At 40.3% G+C, this 16,110-nt stretch overlaps 1 protein-coding gene across 1 annotated transcript in view; it reads left to right on the top strand.

Moving 5' to 3' along the window:
- The window catches only part of vwa8 (von Willebrand factor A domain containing 8), a 70,837-nt gene that overhangs the window by 32,819 nt on the left and 21,908 nt on the right, over positions 1-16,110 (top strand). The window contains exons 26-37 of the mRNA XM_041951260.1: positions 2,387-2,538; positions 5,156-5,264; positions 6,152-6,290; positions 7,105-7,292; positions 10,306-10,425; positions 10,730-10,794; positions 10,899-11,024; positions 11,109-11,218; positions 11,816-11,967; positions 12,613-12,817; positions 12,917-12,998; positions 13,506-13,710. Of these exons, the coding sequence (XP_041807194.1) occupies positions 2,387-2,538; positions 5,156-5,264; positions 6,152-6,290; positions 7,105-7,292; positions 10,306-10,425; positions 10,730-10,794; positions 10,899-11,024; positions 11,109-11,218; positions 11,816-11,967; positions 12,613-12,817; positions 12,917-12,998; positions 13,506-13,710 (1,653 nt within the window). The remainder of the gene's footprint in view (positions 1-2,386; positions 2,539-5,155; positions 5,265-6,151; positions 6,291-7,104; positions 7,293-10,305; positions 10,426-10,729; positions 10,795-10,898; positions 11,025-11,108; positions 11,219-11,815; positions 11,968-12,612; positions 12,818-12,916; positions 12,999-13,505; positions 13,711-16,110) is intronic.

The raw sequence follows: 16,110 nt of genomic DNA, 5'->3' as shown, positions 1-16,110 counted from the left end.
CGAACAGTCTCTGTTGTGGTGCTTTTTTAAAAAGCCCTCTGGCAGTACAGTCTTAAGCACTGAAAATTTTAAATATGTACCTCAACAATTGTTGTTTACTTTCCAGATTAATTGTGAATTGTGACATTAAAATATTAGTAGTGCATGCAGTTAGTATTTGTAGGCTCCTGAGTATACCCAGAATACTTCACAACAGCTATCATTCAGCATTTATTGGAAAAACAGTTAAATGTTATTTTATTGGAATATTACATTTTCTTTCACTCGTTCTTACGAACGCCTTGAGGGATTTTCTTCAAATTTGGCACAGACTTGGACTCAAGGATGAACTGATTACAGTTTGGTGGTCAAAGGTCACTGTGACAACGCAAAACATTTTTTTGGCAAGAACTCAAGTATAGGCTAATTATGACTCTATTGTGACCATATTTGACATTTGGTCAGATACTGAATCGGTGACACTTATCTTGGGTGTGCACCTTGAAGCTGTGCTAATTGAACATATCTTCTGTACTGCTGGTTTTAAAATGTGTGTGAAGCACCCATGTTTTAGAGTTTGTAGCTAATTTACAGCAACATCCATATTTTGAGTCATTGTAGTTCACCACGAGCTGAGCTGGTTGTGCTGATATTGATCTTCAGGTGATTGTTGTTGCTCCATGTGATGAAGCTCTGTATCAGTCTGTCACAAAATGCGTTTACACAAAATGCGTGTGTGCCAAGTAGTGTGAAGTATTTCTGATACTTGAATGACACACAGAGGACCCAAAATGAAAGCTTACTTACTTATATTCAACAATACTATATTATAATATTGTAGTAATGTATTTCAGGGGGCTTTCATTGGAATTGCAGATGAATAGATCTGGGGTGTTCATTTTGTTTTGTTTGGTATGTTTGAACATTCAATTGCAGCTAGAGTTAGCTGTTGTCGATATAATGCAATGATATGGGTTTGAAGTGAAGCATTGGATTACATAAACGCAGCTATTTAAGGAAAGATTCATTTTCTGTTCATTTATCATGTTATGTCATTTTTTTCAGTTTATCTGCACTAGGGGGTGGATGGTAATAGTAGTAGCTGTGTAGTTTTCGTTCTTTCTCTGAAGGTACCATTTTTTTAAAAATGAGAAGGAATGAGTATTTAAAGCCACCAGTGCCAAGATTAGTGTCTTTACATTGCCTGTTTTGTCTTATTAGCAGTAGGATAACTGTGTATGTCTGGCTGAAGGTTGCTGAAGCTGAAAATGTTTTCTTTCTCTTCCAATTCAATCCTTAAATGGAAATGGATTTCTTCACTTGTAATGCTTGGCAGGATCATTCAAAAAGCTGCTTTAGATGCCCTAATTTTGCTTTTGAATAATCTGCCCACCATATTTTAGGGGAATATCTTACCCGACGTGTGTCTAACAAGGCTATAAAAGTTTGTGCATTTAAATTTGTGATTTATTTTCACCTGAAGAATGCATGATATCCTACATGAACTGACACACAAATTCCGACTTGACCAAGTGAGACCTGAACTTGTATAAAACTTTATCTGGTATATTTTGTGACATTTAGGAAGTAAATGTACTGGCATGTCCAAACTATTCCATAAAGGGCCATGTGGCTGAGGGGTCACCTAATCATCAGCCTAAGACTGAGATCAGCTGATTAAATGAGTCCAGCCTGGTGTGCTCCTCCTTGGTTGGAATGAAAACCTGCAGCCACATGACTCTGGCCCACATGTGAAATGGTTTGGGCATGCCTGGTTTAAAGTGTAGCCTCTGTTTTTATTTACACTGTCTTTCTCTCTGTTTCCCAGACTTTATTGCATATTTACCAAAGTATCACTGTAGTTACAGTACAATACAGAAAAAGTGTTAAGGTAATATAACTTGAATCTCTTGAATTATATCACACACGAAAGCTAAGGCTGTGAGCAGCAGCTTCAGCAGAAAAACGACTGTCGTTTGCCCTTATCTGCGAGTGTTATGATGAGAGTGGAGAGATGAGTAACCTTCCAGACAGCATGTCTTATTTCAGACTTTGTCCCTGCATTGACCCCTGTTGAGAACTTATAAATCATATTAATGTTCTTTCTTTCTGTCACCCTTCTTCACTATATCTTCTTTCTTTTTTCCCGTTTGGCCTCCCTACTTGACACCCTCCCTGATTTTTTTTTTATTCTTTTTTCTTATCTCCCTTTCATTCCTATCCCTGTCCTCCCTTGTTTTTTCTCCACCCTTTGCTTCTCCCTCCTTCTCTCCATGTCCACACTCTCGCTTTCTCATCCCTTTTCCAATGACCCTTTCCTACTTCCACTCTTACTTCCTCTTCTCTTCCTTTTCCCTCCCGTCCCATGTTACTCCCTCAATTTCTACTCTACTTTGCCTCCCAACAGAAATTCCCTGACGAGGGTTTGGCCAACGTGGTGCGAAATGTTTTCGACTTTGACTCATACAACAAAGACATGCGAGAGGTTCTGATCGAAGCGCTGCACAAGCACGGGATTCCCATTGGAGCCAAGCCCAGCTCTGTCAAACTGGCTAAGGAGTAAGGCATCAGGAGCACAAGACACTAGGATGACATACACACACACACACTACAGGCACACACACACAGTGCCTTACTAATACACAGACAGTGTCACACAGCTCCAGGGACCAGTCAGAAAGCAGTTTGAATAGGGCGATGGATAATAAATGGCCATTACTTGACAGCCTGGCTGTGCTGTGAATCTCACTAAATTGACTTTGCATTGCCTCACCAGTGGGCCACCACAGCTAAGCTAAAGTCCACCTGTTCTGTTTTCACATTTGATAAGAACTGGATGGACCTAACTATACTAAGAGCGTTTAGAGGTCTACTATCCTGATTCCAAAGAAATTGGGATGCTGTGTAAAACATAAATGAATCCAAATGTGAATGAAACCAAATGTGATCATTTGCTAATCCTTTTTGACATTTTCTCAACGGTACAAAGACATTATAATTAATGTCTGACCTCATCGGCTTCATTTGTTTTTTGTAAATATCTGCTTACTCTGAATTTGATGCAGCAACATGTTTCAAATACGTTGAGACAGGAGCAACAACAGACTGGGAAAGTTGTGGAACGCTCCAAAAACACCTGTTTGGATCATTCCACAGGTAAACAGGTTGATTGGTCACAGGTGATAGTATCATGATTGGGTATGAAAGGAGCATCCTGGAAAGACTCAGTCGTTCACAAGTGAGGATGGAGCAAGGTTCACCACTTTGTGAACACAGGATTGTATAAAAGATGTTACTACATGGGCCCAGGAACACTTCATAAATAAACAATGCAAATAATTGCACTCTGTTTTTATTTTTGTTTTACACAGCGTCCTGTGTAATTATGGAATTGGGGTTGTACTTGTAGCTTCAGAAAGGACAGGTGCACCTGACAGTGACTGATAATGTCAGGTAGTTTTTCTATTCTTCAGCAGCTCCATTTTTCTTGTCTGGTAGAATTCTCTCTTCTGGGTTCCAAATGGAAATCTATGAGAGCGTTCTATTTAATTGTGTTGAATATAAACCTCCCAGTCACTGTAACCTGCTTTGTGTAGCAGTTAACATCTTTTGTCCTTTTGTCAGCTTGTGATTTTCAGTATTATCTTAACAGACAACCATAAGATTCATTTTTCACCAATTACAGTTTCATTTAGCGTTGCTTTTTCCCTCATGTTATGTGATTCTGATATACAATGCTTAAAAAAAATTAACAATTACAATCTTAGAAAGTAAAGCTAACAAAGCATGTTATTTATACAACCCAAATTCCAAAAATGTTGGCTAATGCTGTGTAAAACATAAATAAAACAGAATGTGATAATACGCTAGTCCCTTTTGACATATACTCAATTAAATATATTAACATTAATTTGTTATTATTAATGATACATATTTATGCCTTTTGTAAAAGCATGCTTATTCTGAATTAAAACCATTGCCAGTAAACACAGTTTGTTGGAAATTAGTCCCAACAATTTCTGGAATCGAGGTTGTATAATTTTTTCACCTTTCAAAGGTTTCTCTGCTGTGGCTTTGTTTGATACAACTGTTGTAAGTATTTGTCTTTCAAAGAACCTCCCCAGAGGCTTATCAGCAGAACGTGTTTTGTCAGAGGCCAGTGGTTCTAGGTGGAACTCTTTCTCATTCTAGAGTATTTGTAACGTTTCGAGCTGTAATCCTGACATGCTTAAAATGGGCTGACGTAGTCTTTAGCCATATGACTGGTTTCAGACTGGATTCAACTTTGAGGCTTCCATGAAGTCTCCTCACTGCTTCCTGAAGTGTTAAATTAAGGGCTGTCTAGCTCATTCACATTACCTCACCTTTCCTATAAGGGAAATATAAGAATCTAGTAGCCACTAAATTGTCTCATAATGTATAGTTTTGTCTTTTAAATAAAGGAAAATATTTGTTTCGTCTGTCTCCTGTGGTTTTATTTTGACTTAAACAATTCATAAATTCAGTTTCAGACATATCTCAAGTAAAATCTTGAGAACAGAGCAGAGCAGAAGCAAATATTTTCCTTGAACAATTGTATAAGTGATTGGATAGATTATCTGTTGCGTTATGGCTATATTTAGAATCATCCAAGCTCAGTGGATCTGTTGTGTGTTTTGGGATCAGTGTTTTTGCGATTTAAAGCTCACCTTGAACAATTTAGATCCCACAGCTTGTGTACGTAAAAGAAAATATTTTGTCTCTTGACTTCCAAATTTGGACATGGAAAGCAAAGTTTCTCTTATGTGTCTCATTACTTTTCCATTCATAGAAATATTTATGGTTCCACACGTTTATCCTCTTGGAAGTTTTTTTTGCATCTTGTAGCCCACCTGCAGCCAGTGATTCACTAGAAGACCAGTAAACATCTGGCCAGGCACAACAAGCCGAGCAGGGACTCACAAACACACACAGTCATTTGTCCCGTGTAGCTTGACTTTACCCTCTGTAGGGACAGTGGGATCAATGAAAGCCTTTGTTTTGTTGAAATCTCTACTCAAGATGCACTATCAAAAACACAAACACAAACAACATGGCAATAATTTACACTGTTGCAATATATTTTTTTAAATGTTAGGAATTCACAGTTTTTCAGCTGTTACCTGGTAGTTGTCAACATGTAACCTTTAATCTTCAGGTTGCCCCTGCCAGAGGCCAAGATGACAGGGTACTGGACAATAAACCAAGGTGGTAACGCTCGCCGGAAACTGCTCTGTCCCACTGAGACACACCCCATAGACATCAAGGTAAACACACGAGGGAAACGCACTCACACAATCTTGAAAGTTCACGAGCGGTATGGGGCAGCTGTGGTCGTCCACCTATCAGAAGACCCTGCCTCAAGGTGGCAAGATACTGAACCCCAAATTGCTCCTGATGCCTAACATTAGGTGTATGAGTGTGTTAATGCTTGTAATGAGCAGACGGCCTAGCTACCATTTTGTAAAAGGGTGAATGCAGGCTTGTGCTGTAAAAGCGCTTTGAATGGTCATCAGATTAGAAAAGCCCTATATAAACACAGTCCATGTCCATTTCCAACTGCGTGTTGCCCTACATCTCCCATAGGTGGTGAAATAGGCTAAGGGACAGTACTTAAAGACTTGAAATGTTTAAAAGACCACCCAGTATCACCCTCACCTACTGTAGGTTTAGTTGGCTATTAGAAATAGCTGTGGTCAGGTTGATTTAAAGTATGCTTCTAATGGCGAGTTTTCACAGCAAATAAAAGTATTGAAAACAATTGTAGAATCTATATTGTACTAAAATGTACTTATTTTTTGGTAGTTCTTCATGCTCCTTTAGGAGACTGCTTGCTTGGAACATACTGATCATATGGATGCACCTCTGAAAATGCAACACTGGAAATTTGGACTTTTTGTCCATTGTGAGAACTTTCCTGCTTTGAGATCCATTGTAACTGACAAACTGACCACAGCTGCTGTTCTGTATGAAGGATCAGTCGCATTCAGAATGGCATGACAGTCAAGATGCAGATTTTTGACTATCATCTCAAAACCTTTTAAAGGTTTCATGTGTAGTGTCAGCTTGGCATGATGACCTTCCTGCACCTGCAGTAGTTGTTTTCACACAAAGTATGTGTGCAGCATCATAACAGTGCCTGTTGTGTTTCCAGGGTCCCGTGTTTCTACGTGTTCAGGGTTACCCCTGCAACAGACAGGAAAGCAGGGCTTTGAGTTTCAGCGAGGAGAAAGCCCACTGGCAGATTCCCATGAATGAAGTCAACATCATCTGCGATGTAACTACTAAAGATGGTATACACTCACACAGACACAATCAACACTGTTATATAATACATTCTCAGGTCTCAGGTGTTGTGAGGTGTGGCTTTAGAAAAACGTGAGTTTACCAAACCTCTGTAGCCTGCCCCTCATCTCCGCTGCAGGCACCAAAATCTCTGACCTAACTGTCAGTGGTTGAGCTGCAGTGCAGCTAATGTAGGCACCAAATTTTGACGGGGAAGAAGAATAGTTGGTATAAAACAGATGATATGTGTGCTTCTGCTGCATTGGACCATTGTGAGTTGGACAATGTTACAGGAGAGCAATGATAAATCAGTGGTGTACTCTGTACCATGTTCAAGACAGTAATTAGAGTCAGCAAGAGTAAAAAGAGTGGAATCTGTGACAATTAGTCCAAAAGTAAATGGACAGTTACCTAGAATGTGTTGTTTGCAGCGCCTCACAGTCTTAGACAGTTAGTATAACAGCTAGTATGGTCAGCACTACACTAATCATGAAAACTAACATTTTATATTGAAAATGTAACAAAACAGTTGTCAGAAACAATCCAGATAATTGTCCTGCAAGGACATTTGGACAGTAGATACAAGATGCCTGTCAATATGTTGACAGTCACTGATCTGTCACTCTGTATCTGCTGTGGAATCTGTCAGTAGGGGGTTGCTATTAGCAACAAATGGCAGAACGTTAATATATTTCCAGTCAGCCACTCATACTGCATGTGACTTTTATGTAATGCTCAAGAGATCTACCTACTGAAATGGCTGAATATAGTACGGTACAGAATGAATTACAGTCCCACACTCCCTCTGTTTTTGTTTTGAAGATGTGCTGTACGTGGCCACGTGTAACCCAGTGTCCCTGTACTCCATGAAGGAGTGTGGGGAGTCAATTCGGTGCATTGAGCTTTATGACGTCTTCCCCAGGACCATCAGTGGCGTTTGGCAGCCCTTTGTCACTGTTGCTCCACTTGGGAGCCCTCTGGAGGGACAGGTGGTGCTGCATGAGGAGCAGGTTGGCACACACTCAGACACACACGTGCACACAAAGACAAGTCTGTATGACTACATGATCACACTGAATAGATTACATAAGATTCAGTTAATTTTTTTTATATCTCCCATGGAAAAATGTTGCTGTCTCCCAGTAGAGTCAGTGAACAGGATGTTGCTCATATTAAATGTAATGTAAATGTAATGTGGACTTTGCATCGTGAACAAACATGTTTTCTAAATAACACATTTTTCACCAAAAGTCATTGTGAGAAGTCTTCAGGAGTAAGGACCCTGATGTCACTGCCCTTATAAAAATCAGCTTAGTGTGTCCGGGGGAGCGTGACTCTGTGCTAGGATCTCTCTTTTGCACCCCAAGTTGACTTGCTAACACCATGGAGCATGCCATAGAGAGTAAAACCTGGCCTCCATCCATGGGGGCCATGAATCTGACTATTAGGTCAGTCTTTGCTATGACATCATTAGCAGGTTAGAGTCAGCTTTGCTGCTGCAAACCAGAAGAGGGTTTCTAATAACATAATTTAGATTTTTTTTGTCTGCATTTTTATGCTTTATGTGACAGTATTTACGCCACTGAGAGAATTGTCTATATACAGTGCATACAAAGGTGTTGACAGCTTGTAAAAACTTGTGCTTAATTAGTACTTATAGCCTAATAAACATCAGTTGCAAAGCTTTTGGTTTGAAAACCTGCATTGTTTACATTTGCTTGCAATCTTCTCTTCTCCTCTTTTTATTATGGTACCTTTTACAGTACATTAAGGCCACTAACTGTGACTGTCCTCTGCAGTTGACATTAATGTGTATCACCTCATCCCCATGCATAGATGTCATGTGAATGAGGACCTGCACAGCAACAACAGTGATCTGCAGAGCTCCCAGTAGTTAAAAAACACCACAATGAACCTTTATGACAGTAGAGAGACATAGAGATGTAATTATCACACAGGAAAGACACTGAAAAGAAAATGTGGTTGCTGCTTTATAGTTGAGGTGGATGTGATGGTGGACATCATTACCTTTTCTCACAGGAGAACATATACGTACTGTAAATGTCAGCTTTAATTGTGAGGTATGTGGAACACCATGCAAGAACAACGTGGAGTTAAAGAGGAATTCGAAATATTCTTCGTATTATTTACTAAAACACAGCTACACACTTCCACACTAACTGTGAGTGATCACAGAGGAATTTTAGTCCGGTCTCCTTTGGTATGATGTCCTTGTTTACTGACTAGTATAACATGTAATAAGGTACTTAAACAACACTGGTATTTAAACTTTTTCTGGAGGACAACCACAGATTCCTCACAGATTTTGAATAACTGTGCACAAATCTGTCAGAGTTTCTAAAAACGATTTGTAATCGCTGGTTGTTTGCTGTTGAACCTCTCTAACCCCATTAGACCCTTACCTAGGACAGCAGAGTGTCAACAAGAAGAAAGCATGTTAGCCATTTCTCCAACCAGAACACTTGTACAGCTGATGTATATTAGGCAAAAGGAGGACTTCTAAAATACCGCAGTAATGGATCATGTTACCTCTGTCTAAAAATGAAGAGGTCCGGACAACATAAAGTTCACTCATAGGTCAATGGCCTTCCAGGGAAATCAGGGAAACCATCATCTACACACACACTTAAATACACAAACAAAAATGTAGGTTTTACTTGGCATTCGCATAAATTGTGTACGCATACTTACTGCAAAGATATACATTTAAAAAGAAAATTGAAAACATGGGACATGAATATGTGACAAGACACAGACTGAAAGAATGCATAAACTATATTTGTGTGAATATTGAAATAGTTCCAGGAAACTTTCCGTATTGCTTTTTGTGTTGGTTGTGCGGTTCTCTTTATAAATTTGTAAACCTCAATAAAAACTTAAGTGCGAAAAAAAAGAAAGCATGCACAAACATAATAATGCTACGTTCAAGGGCATGCCAACACAAACTCAAAGACATAGATGTATACAACAGACCCTCACAAAGAGCCTGAGTGAAACACCACAGCTTACCAGAAGACACATGCAGGACATGCACATGTGCTCAAACATGTACACACTCCCTCCAAAGGCAGTGTATGTTTAGAATCAGGAAATGGGGTCTGCCTTCTCTGAATAACTCAACCAGTCTTCAGCGCAGTAGTGTATGTCAGGAGTGGGAGGCCATAAGGAAACCATTAGTGTGAAGCAGGGCAGCCAGGGCTGAGGCCAACTCCCCTGTGGCTCCTTCTCATAAAACTCTATTGAAGATGAAGCCTAGTGCGTCACAAACGAAAGCCTTTTGCACAGTTCATCCAATACACACCACACACACACACACACACACACACACACACACACACACACACACACACACAGATATCCTACTGCTCATCTGATCTAAATGTAGGAAGCATGCAAACACAGAAGCACATACAGACAATATGTCAGTCTAAATTGAACGGAATGAACTTGCAGTGTTCACATTAGTTGGCTGTAACAGGACATTTGCACCCAGATCAAGGGGGCTCTACCTGGAGAAGAGCACCCTCTGCTGGCAGTGGCAGAGCACAAACTTATTCCAAAATTATTCAGTGTATACAGTGTACAAGGTTTTGACATGTTACACACTTGAGTCCAATTTAGAATGACAGTGTTCTTTATGTACAAATCTGAAATTACTTACTCCATCAAGAGCATCAGTACAGCTTACTCAGCGACTTGTAATTTATTTGAGATTTATACTGAAACAAATGCACATTTGCAATATAAGAAGATCCGTATGAAGAAATGGAGACAAGACAATAAAGAAATGTCCACAGGCATGAGGGATTTTTGAGAAAGCACTGTGGCTCTAGGAGGGGTTTTAAAAACGACTGTGATCTGCGTTGTCATACAATTAACATAAAACCAACAGACAGTTAATATGTGTGATTTCTGCAGGTATTATCAGATTTTAACATTTTGTTCTTCTTCTGCAATTTTAATTCCACTTCCTGCTTGTCTTTCAATTTGTCTCTCTGCCAGAGTAACACGGTGCTCCACTTGGACATGGTAACCGGCGCCGTGCGGAGACTCATGTTGTCTCCGGACAGTGAGCAGCCCCCTACCAGAGCCTTGAATTGGTGGAGCAGTAAAGACCAACAGGTCAGAGGTTTCAGTGTGTCCAGAGATAATTTGATTTGACTTGTGGCTCTTGAATTCTCAGGAATCAGCTCTACTAGTCATTCAAGACTCGACGTGTGTTTTTCCCATTTGTCCAGTTTTACATTAAGTCTAATAAACAATTTACATTTTTGTCTTTGGTGATGAATTGGAATGCATTATCCTGTCCAGATGTTTTAGTTTATCAAGGGGTTGGCACAAGTGAAGTGTAGAATAATCACCTGAACAAATATTCCAAAGCAGTGTCTTAAGTGAATGTGTTGTGTCTATTGATTGTTGTTTGCAGGGAGCTCATAAAATGTGTCATGACTTCGCCCACAAAAACTGGCTTCTCTTCTATAAGGAGGATGGGTAAGCTGCTCTGGTCTAAACCACATTATCCACAGCACCGTTAAACAGTGCGGTGTCAGTCATATGGTGGCATTAATCACTGATTTCTGTCCTTGTGTGTGCAGCAACCAGCTGGAGGTGCTGGATGTGCTGGAGGGTCGGGTTCACTCCATCTCCCTTCCCATCAACCTGAAGTCTGTCTTCCTCGTGGCAGAGGATCGCTGGCTGCTGCTGGAGAGCAACACCAACAAGTACATAAAGGGCCGATTCATCAAATCTTACCGAGGGTTTTGAAATACGAATTCATTAATAGTGTGGAATGTGCTTCTGAATAGGAAGTTCCTGCTGACTAAGCCCATGCATATGGCAGCTGAAGACTCTGGAGTGTGTCAGCTCCACAGCATCAGTGAAGACTCAGTCAGCTCAGGCCATGGAGCCAGCCCAGGTATATAGAACGATAAAGACATTTAATGACTCTAAACAAAGGTTAACTGGGCTTTTATGTTCAGTCCAGCAGCTCTTATTAAAGACATTATGTCAACCCTTTCAACAAAAGCAAGCATCCAGACATACAAAGAAATGAACTGGTGCTCCAGAGAGCCATATGTCTGTCAACTAGATTTAAGCCAAACCAAACATATCAAGTGAACTATGCAATGGATTCAATCAATATTCCACTCCATGTCACAGTTAATGAGAACAAAATATGAAGTCATGAGTAACGAATGTCTAAATCAGTCCACCAACGTAACTACGTCTACTGTAATAACTGTAGACCTGAACTTCATTGTAATCAACAGAAGAAATATATGAGCTATAAATCTGAGTTTCTGCAGTGAGCTCATTGATATAGTAGACACCTTTACTGGATCTCTCTTGTGAAGTACACTGCTGCAGCACTCTGGAGAACAATGTCTGGTACATTAACAGAAGTGTTTTTTTTATTTCATTTTTTTCTCTCTTTATGAAGTAATCTCAACTTTTCTTTTCTGGCTTCTTTCTCTGCTCCATCATGCCCTGTTCTTCACTCCCACCACCCCAGCTGAGGTGTCCGTACCACAGATGCTGTCATGTGAGCAGCTACCCAATGAAAACCTCAGCGCTGCTCTGGACCAAAAGATTGTTTCACCTAACCGCATACTGGTCGACAATGGCTCCTTTGCACGGGTCGTCGTGGGCTTCCCAGACCTTGTGGTAAGATTATAAGAGGACATGGTGGCAAATGGTGGAGTGATATTTGGGTTTTTGGTATTAAAGCTGCACTGCACAATTTTCATGTCCAATTCAGGTTTCTGGTATGACCACTAGTGCAGTATCTTGTCTGAGCAAAGGGAAGAGACCACTCTATCTATAGAAAACAATATAAGTTTGCAGTATCATATTCCATGTTTTCAATGCTTTTTAAGTTCAAACTTCTAAAAAGTTATTACAGTTTAAGGCCCGCAAAATGCAAAGTGTTCTATCCCAGCTTTAGGGAGGAGTTTTTCAAGTGTGAAAAGGTAATTTAGTGTTAAACCTTTTGCCCTGCAGCTAGATGGATTAACACTAGATTTTGGATTAAAAGACTCATAACAGGGCAGACTGTAGACATGAATGTGTATTGGTGTTAACCATGCAGTGGAGTGGCGACCCATTCAATTTGTCCCTGCTGTCAGTCTAATTTGTGCCTGAAAAAAATAAATGGGTTAAGATGAGCATGAGAGCTTGGTTGAATGAGGTACTCTAGTGTCAGTGCTAGAGCTGAACTGATGAATATTAATGTTCTCACAACTAGGCTATACAGCTGCTGCTTGATGTGCAAGTACTGATATTTTCCTCTTCATTTCTTTTCTTGTCCAGTCCCCTAATGAGGTGTACAGCTTTAAGAGGCCTGTTGAGCTGTCGATGATGAAGAGTGGTGAGAGTGGGGCTCACATGTTCCTTAGAGGCGGGCTTCGGTCCAGCCCAGCCAAACGGGAGAATTGTGTCAGTCTTCTGTCAGCCAATCAGGTGGTCCGGGCCCTTCCACCTAGCAAGGTGCCCCTGAGGGAGGTCTACCCCAAAGGTCAGAGTTCAGATGAAATTTTGTGAAAAACATAGCAAATGAATTCAAATAGAGAATGTGTTCAGTGTGTTAAGACTTGTTTTCTTGTGTGTCAATCAGATGTCACACCTCCAATGACAGCAGCCTACCTAGAGGTGACTGATCTGAATTCCAAAAAAGTCAAATACATTCCTGTCCCAAGGTGAGCACAACACACCCGCTTCTTACTGTTTCCTACACTGCAATACATTCACGGTATAACAGGAACATCATTTTGCATCCTCTAGCTCTAGCGGGTGGTCAGAGACAGGATTGCATTGAAAAATAGGAGATGTTTTACTAAAATTAAAAAACTATGATTTTCTGTGTGATCGAATTGTTTTGTATCAACAAAGAATAAAATCTATAGAAATCAGCTTTTATGCTGACATACAATAATTTGCCCAATAAATTGAAATGGGCCACCTCTGTGTAACTTCAGCCAAGTTGGGGAGACCATTTTACTCTCAGGATAAACATCAGTAAGCCACACATTATCAAGGTCATCATGCTGAGCCTGGAAAAACAGTGGCATGACTAACTATAGTTTGACTGACAGCATAATTTACACCTTCGAGGAAAGTTTAAATGTTAAATCTAGAGAAAGTTGTGATGACCTCTCAAAGTGATGGCTTGTGTCTCCACTTTCCCACATATTTGTGACTGGCAGGTCAATGACTGTGTCACCTTACACCAGCTGGTTATCCAAGGTGTCCGAGTCCGATGTGTTAATGGCTCCTCTCGGTTCTGGAGGTGTGGTAACAGTGGATATGGGTGGGTACGTCCGGCTCTGGGAGACAGGACTGGACACCCTGCAGCGATCACTGATGGAATGGAGGAATATGATTGGCACGGAGGATGGCAGACCTGTACAGGTAACAGCACAACTTGGTTTGGAAATCTTGAATGGTTCATGGAGTAGCCTCTTTCTTGGACACCTCAATGTTGTATACAGATGATAGGATTGGGTAATGGATAGAAATTCTTGCAGCAGTTTCTCTCAACACCACAGAGTGGCAGTGCTACTTTAAAAATAACTACTGTGAGCACAGTTTCAAGTGGATGTCACTCTGCATGCTTGCCTCACTCTGGGAGAGTAGCTGCCAAAACATTCCTGATTTTATGTTACCCGGGCTGTCTTTAGTCCTGAAATGTGTGACCCGGCTGTAGCCAGGATGGTTGTGTATGAATGGCCAGGCATTGTGCCGATGATGCAATATGTTTGACCTTTGATGTGGGTCAGAACGTTCAGACCTGAATACTGAGAAGTCTTTGTTAAGGGGTCCACATGCACAACACAGGCAGAGGAGTTCTTTAGACAATGTCGCCTTCCAGATGTACAACCCTGATTTTAAAAAAGCTGCGATGCTGTGGAAAACTTAAACAGAAACAGGATACAATGTAGTCCATGTAGTAACATTCTTTATCCAATCATGTGTTCACAAAGTGGTGAACCTCGCTCCATCCCTGCTTGTGAACCACTGAGCCTTTCCAGGATGCTCCTTTCATACCCAATCATGATACTATCACCTGTTACCAATCAACCTGTCTACCTGTTGAATGATCCAAACAGGTGTTTTTGGAGCGTTCCACAACTTTCCACATGTTTTGTTTCTCCCATCCCAGCTATCAATGAAATTGATAAGGTCAAACATTAAAGACTGTACTGTTTTTAGTTGAGTATATGTTAAAAAGGATTAGCAAATGATCACATTTTGTTTTATTTAAGTTTTCCACTGTGTCCCAACTTTTTGGAACCAGTGTTGTAGGATGCATTAAATGAGGATATCAAAGAGATGATAATGATCATGAATTTGGATGAGGCAGATCAGTGACTGTTTTGTCTTTCATCATCAAAGATGATCTGTTGAATTATGAATAAGTAATACACCTTTTACACACTGATCATTAAGTTCTGTGTCTGTAAGATAAGCATCTTTTATGTGAATGTAGTAGTACAAGAAGTAGGAGCAAACTTTAAGTGTTTTCTAGGAATGAATGACTGGAAAGTAAAAAGAATTATTTGTGTCAGTCTTCATCATTTTCTACAATTGCTTTAGCAAAAAGATATGACTTGAGGTAATTACCGTGTTTTTGGTTCATTCTGTGTTGCCGTGACTCCAGTGGTGTACATTTTCTCAAGAGAATCTATATATATCTGGTCACTGAGCCAGAAAAAGCACACTGCCTTTGACTGAGAATTAATTAATTAAAACACACACACTCTCCCATACACCTGCACACCTGCAGTGCACACATGGGGCCTCTTTCTGGCCTTGATTCCTCAGTAGTGAGGTCTTCTTTGATGGGGCACCTTGAGTCCACTGTAGGTCAGACTCACACAGACTCTCCCTGTGCTCTGTGTTAGCTCACTGGAACAACAGTAGCACTACTGTAGTTAAACATAGATGCATTCAGGTTTCTCTGTGTATCTGCTCACAGATATGCTACTTTACCAACATGTTTACACACCTCACTTCCATATGAACCTACCTGTTTGCACATGGCACATATGTATTACTTGTCAAATACCTTGTTTTTATGACACACTGAAAAGAATGTAACAATGAGGCTTTGGACCACAGTGTGAAATGAAAAAGGAAAAACAGGAATTAAAAGAAATCTTCATGTTCACCTCTTAACTTAAATATGTCAGAGATTTTATTAGCGAAAATGATGTCTAATGTCCCAGTGCAAGAAAAGACATGACAGGTCATTGCCTTCTTTACACTGGAGATCCATATGCATGTGGTACAACCTGTGTGTGTGTGTGTGTGTGTGTGTGTGTGTGTATGAGAGAGAGAGAGAGAGTGGGTGAGTGAGCTTGTTTAAATGTGAGTTTGTGAATTACAAGCCAGTCCCATAAGGTCCCTCAAAACTAATCTTTTCACCCCCTTTTGTCAGCAAGTGACACATGTCTTTTGTATAACTGGTGCTCCTGGTGCCAAGTATGTGTTTGCAGGTATCCAACAAAATATAACCACATTCATAGCAGTTGACTAGTTTATATCCTGTCACTTAATCTGACAGTCAATTGTACATATGTCAGTGTCTGGGTGTTTTTTTTCCTTTATTGCTCTTGTTTTTTTACTTTTTTTCTTTTTTCCTCCTTGCCATTTTGCCCCTGAAGCTAACTTATCAGTCATCATGTGCACTTGCTTTCTAAGTTCAGGTTGTCTGCAGCAGTGCCTCGCAGACTTGTGCCACAATCTGCAATCAGCAATAGTTAACTGTGCAAAAAACATTTTGGAATAAGTAGCATGCTAACTGTTAAG

This window comes from Chelmon rostratus, chromosome 13, assembly GCF_017976325.1.
Source record: "Chelmon rostratus isolate fCheRos1 chromosome 13, fCheRos1.pri, whole genome shotgun sequence".
NCBI lineage: Eukaryota > Metazoa > Chordata > Actinopteri > Chaetodontiformes > Chaetodontidae > Chelmon > Chelmon rostratus.
The sequence above is the reverse complement of the archived record's forward strand: the minus strand, read 5'-3'. Positions and strand labels throughout refer to the sequence as shown.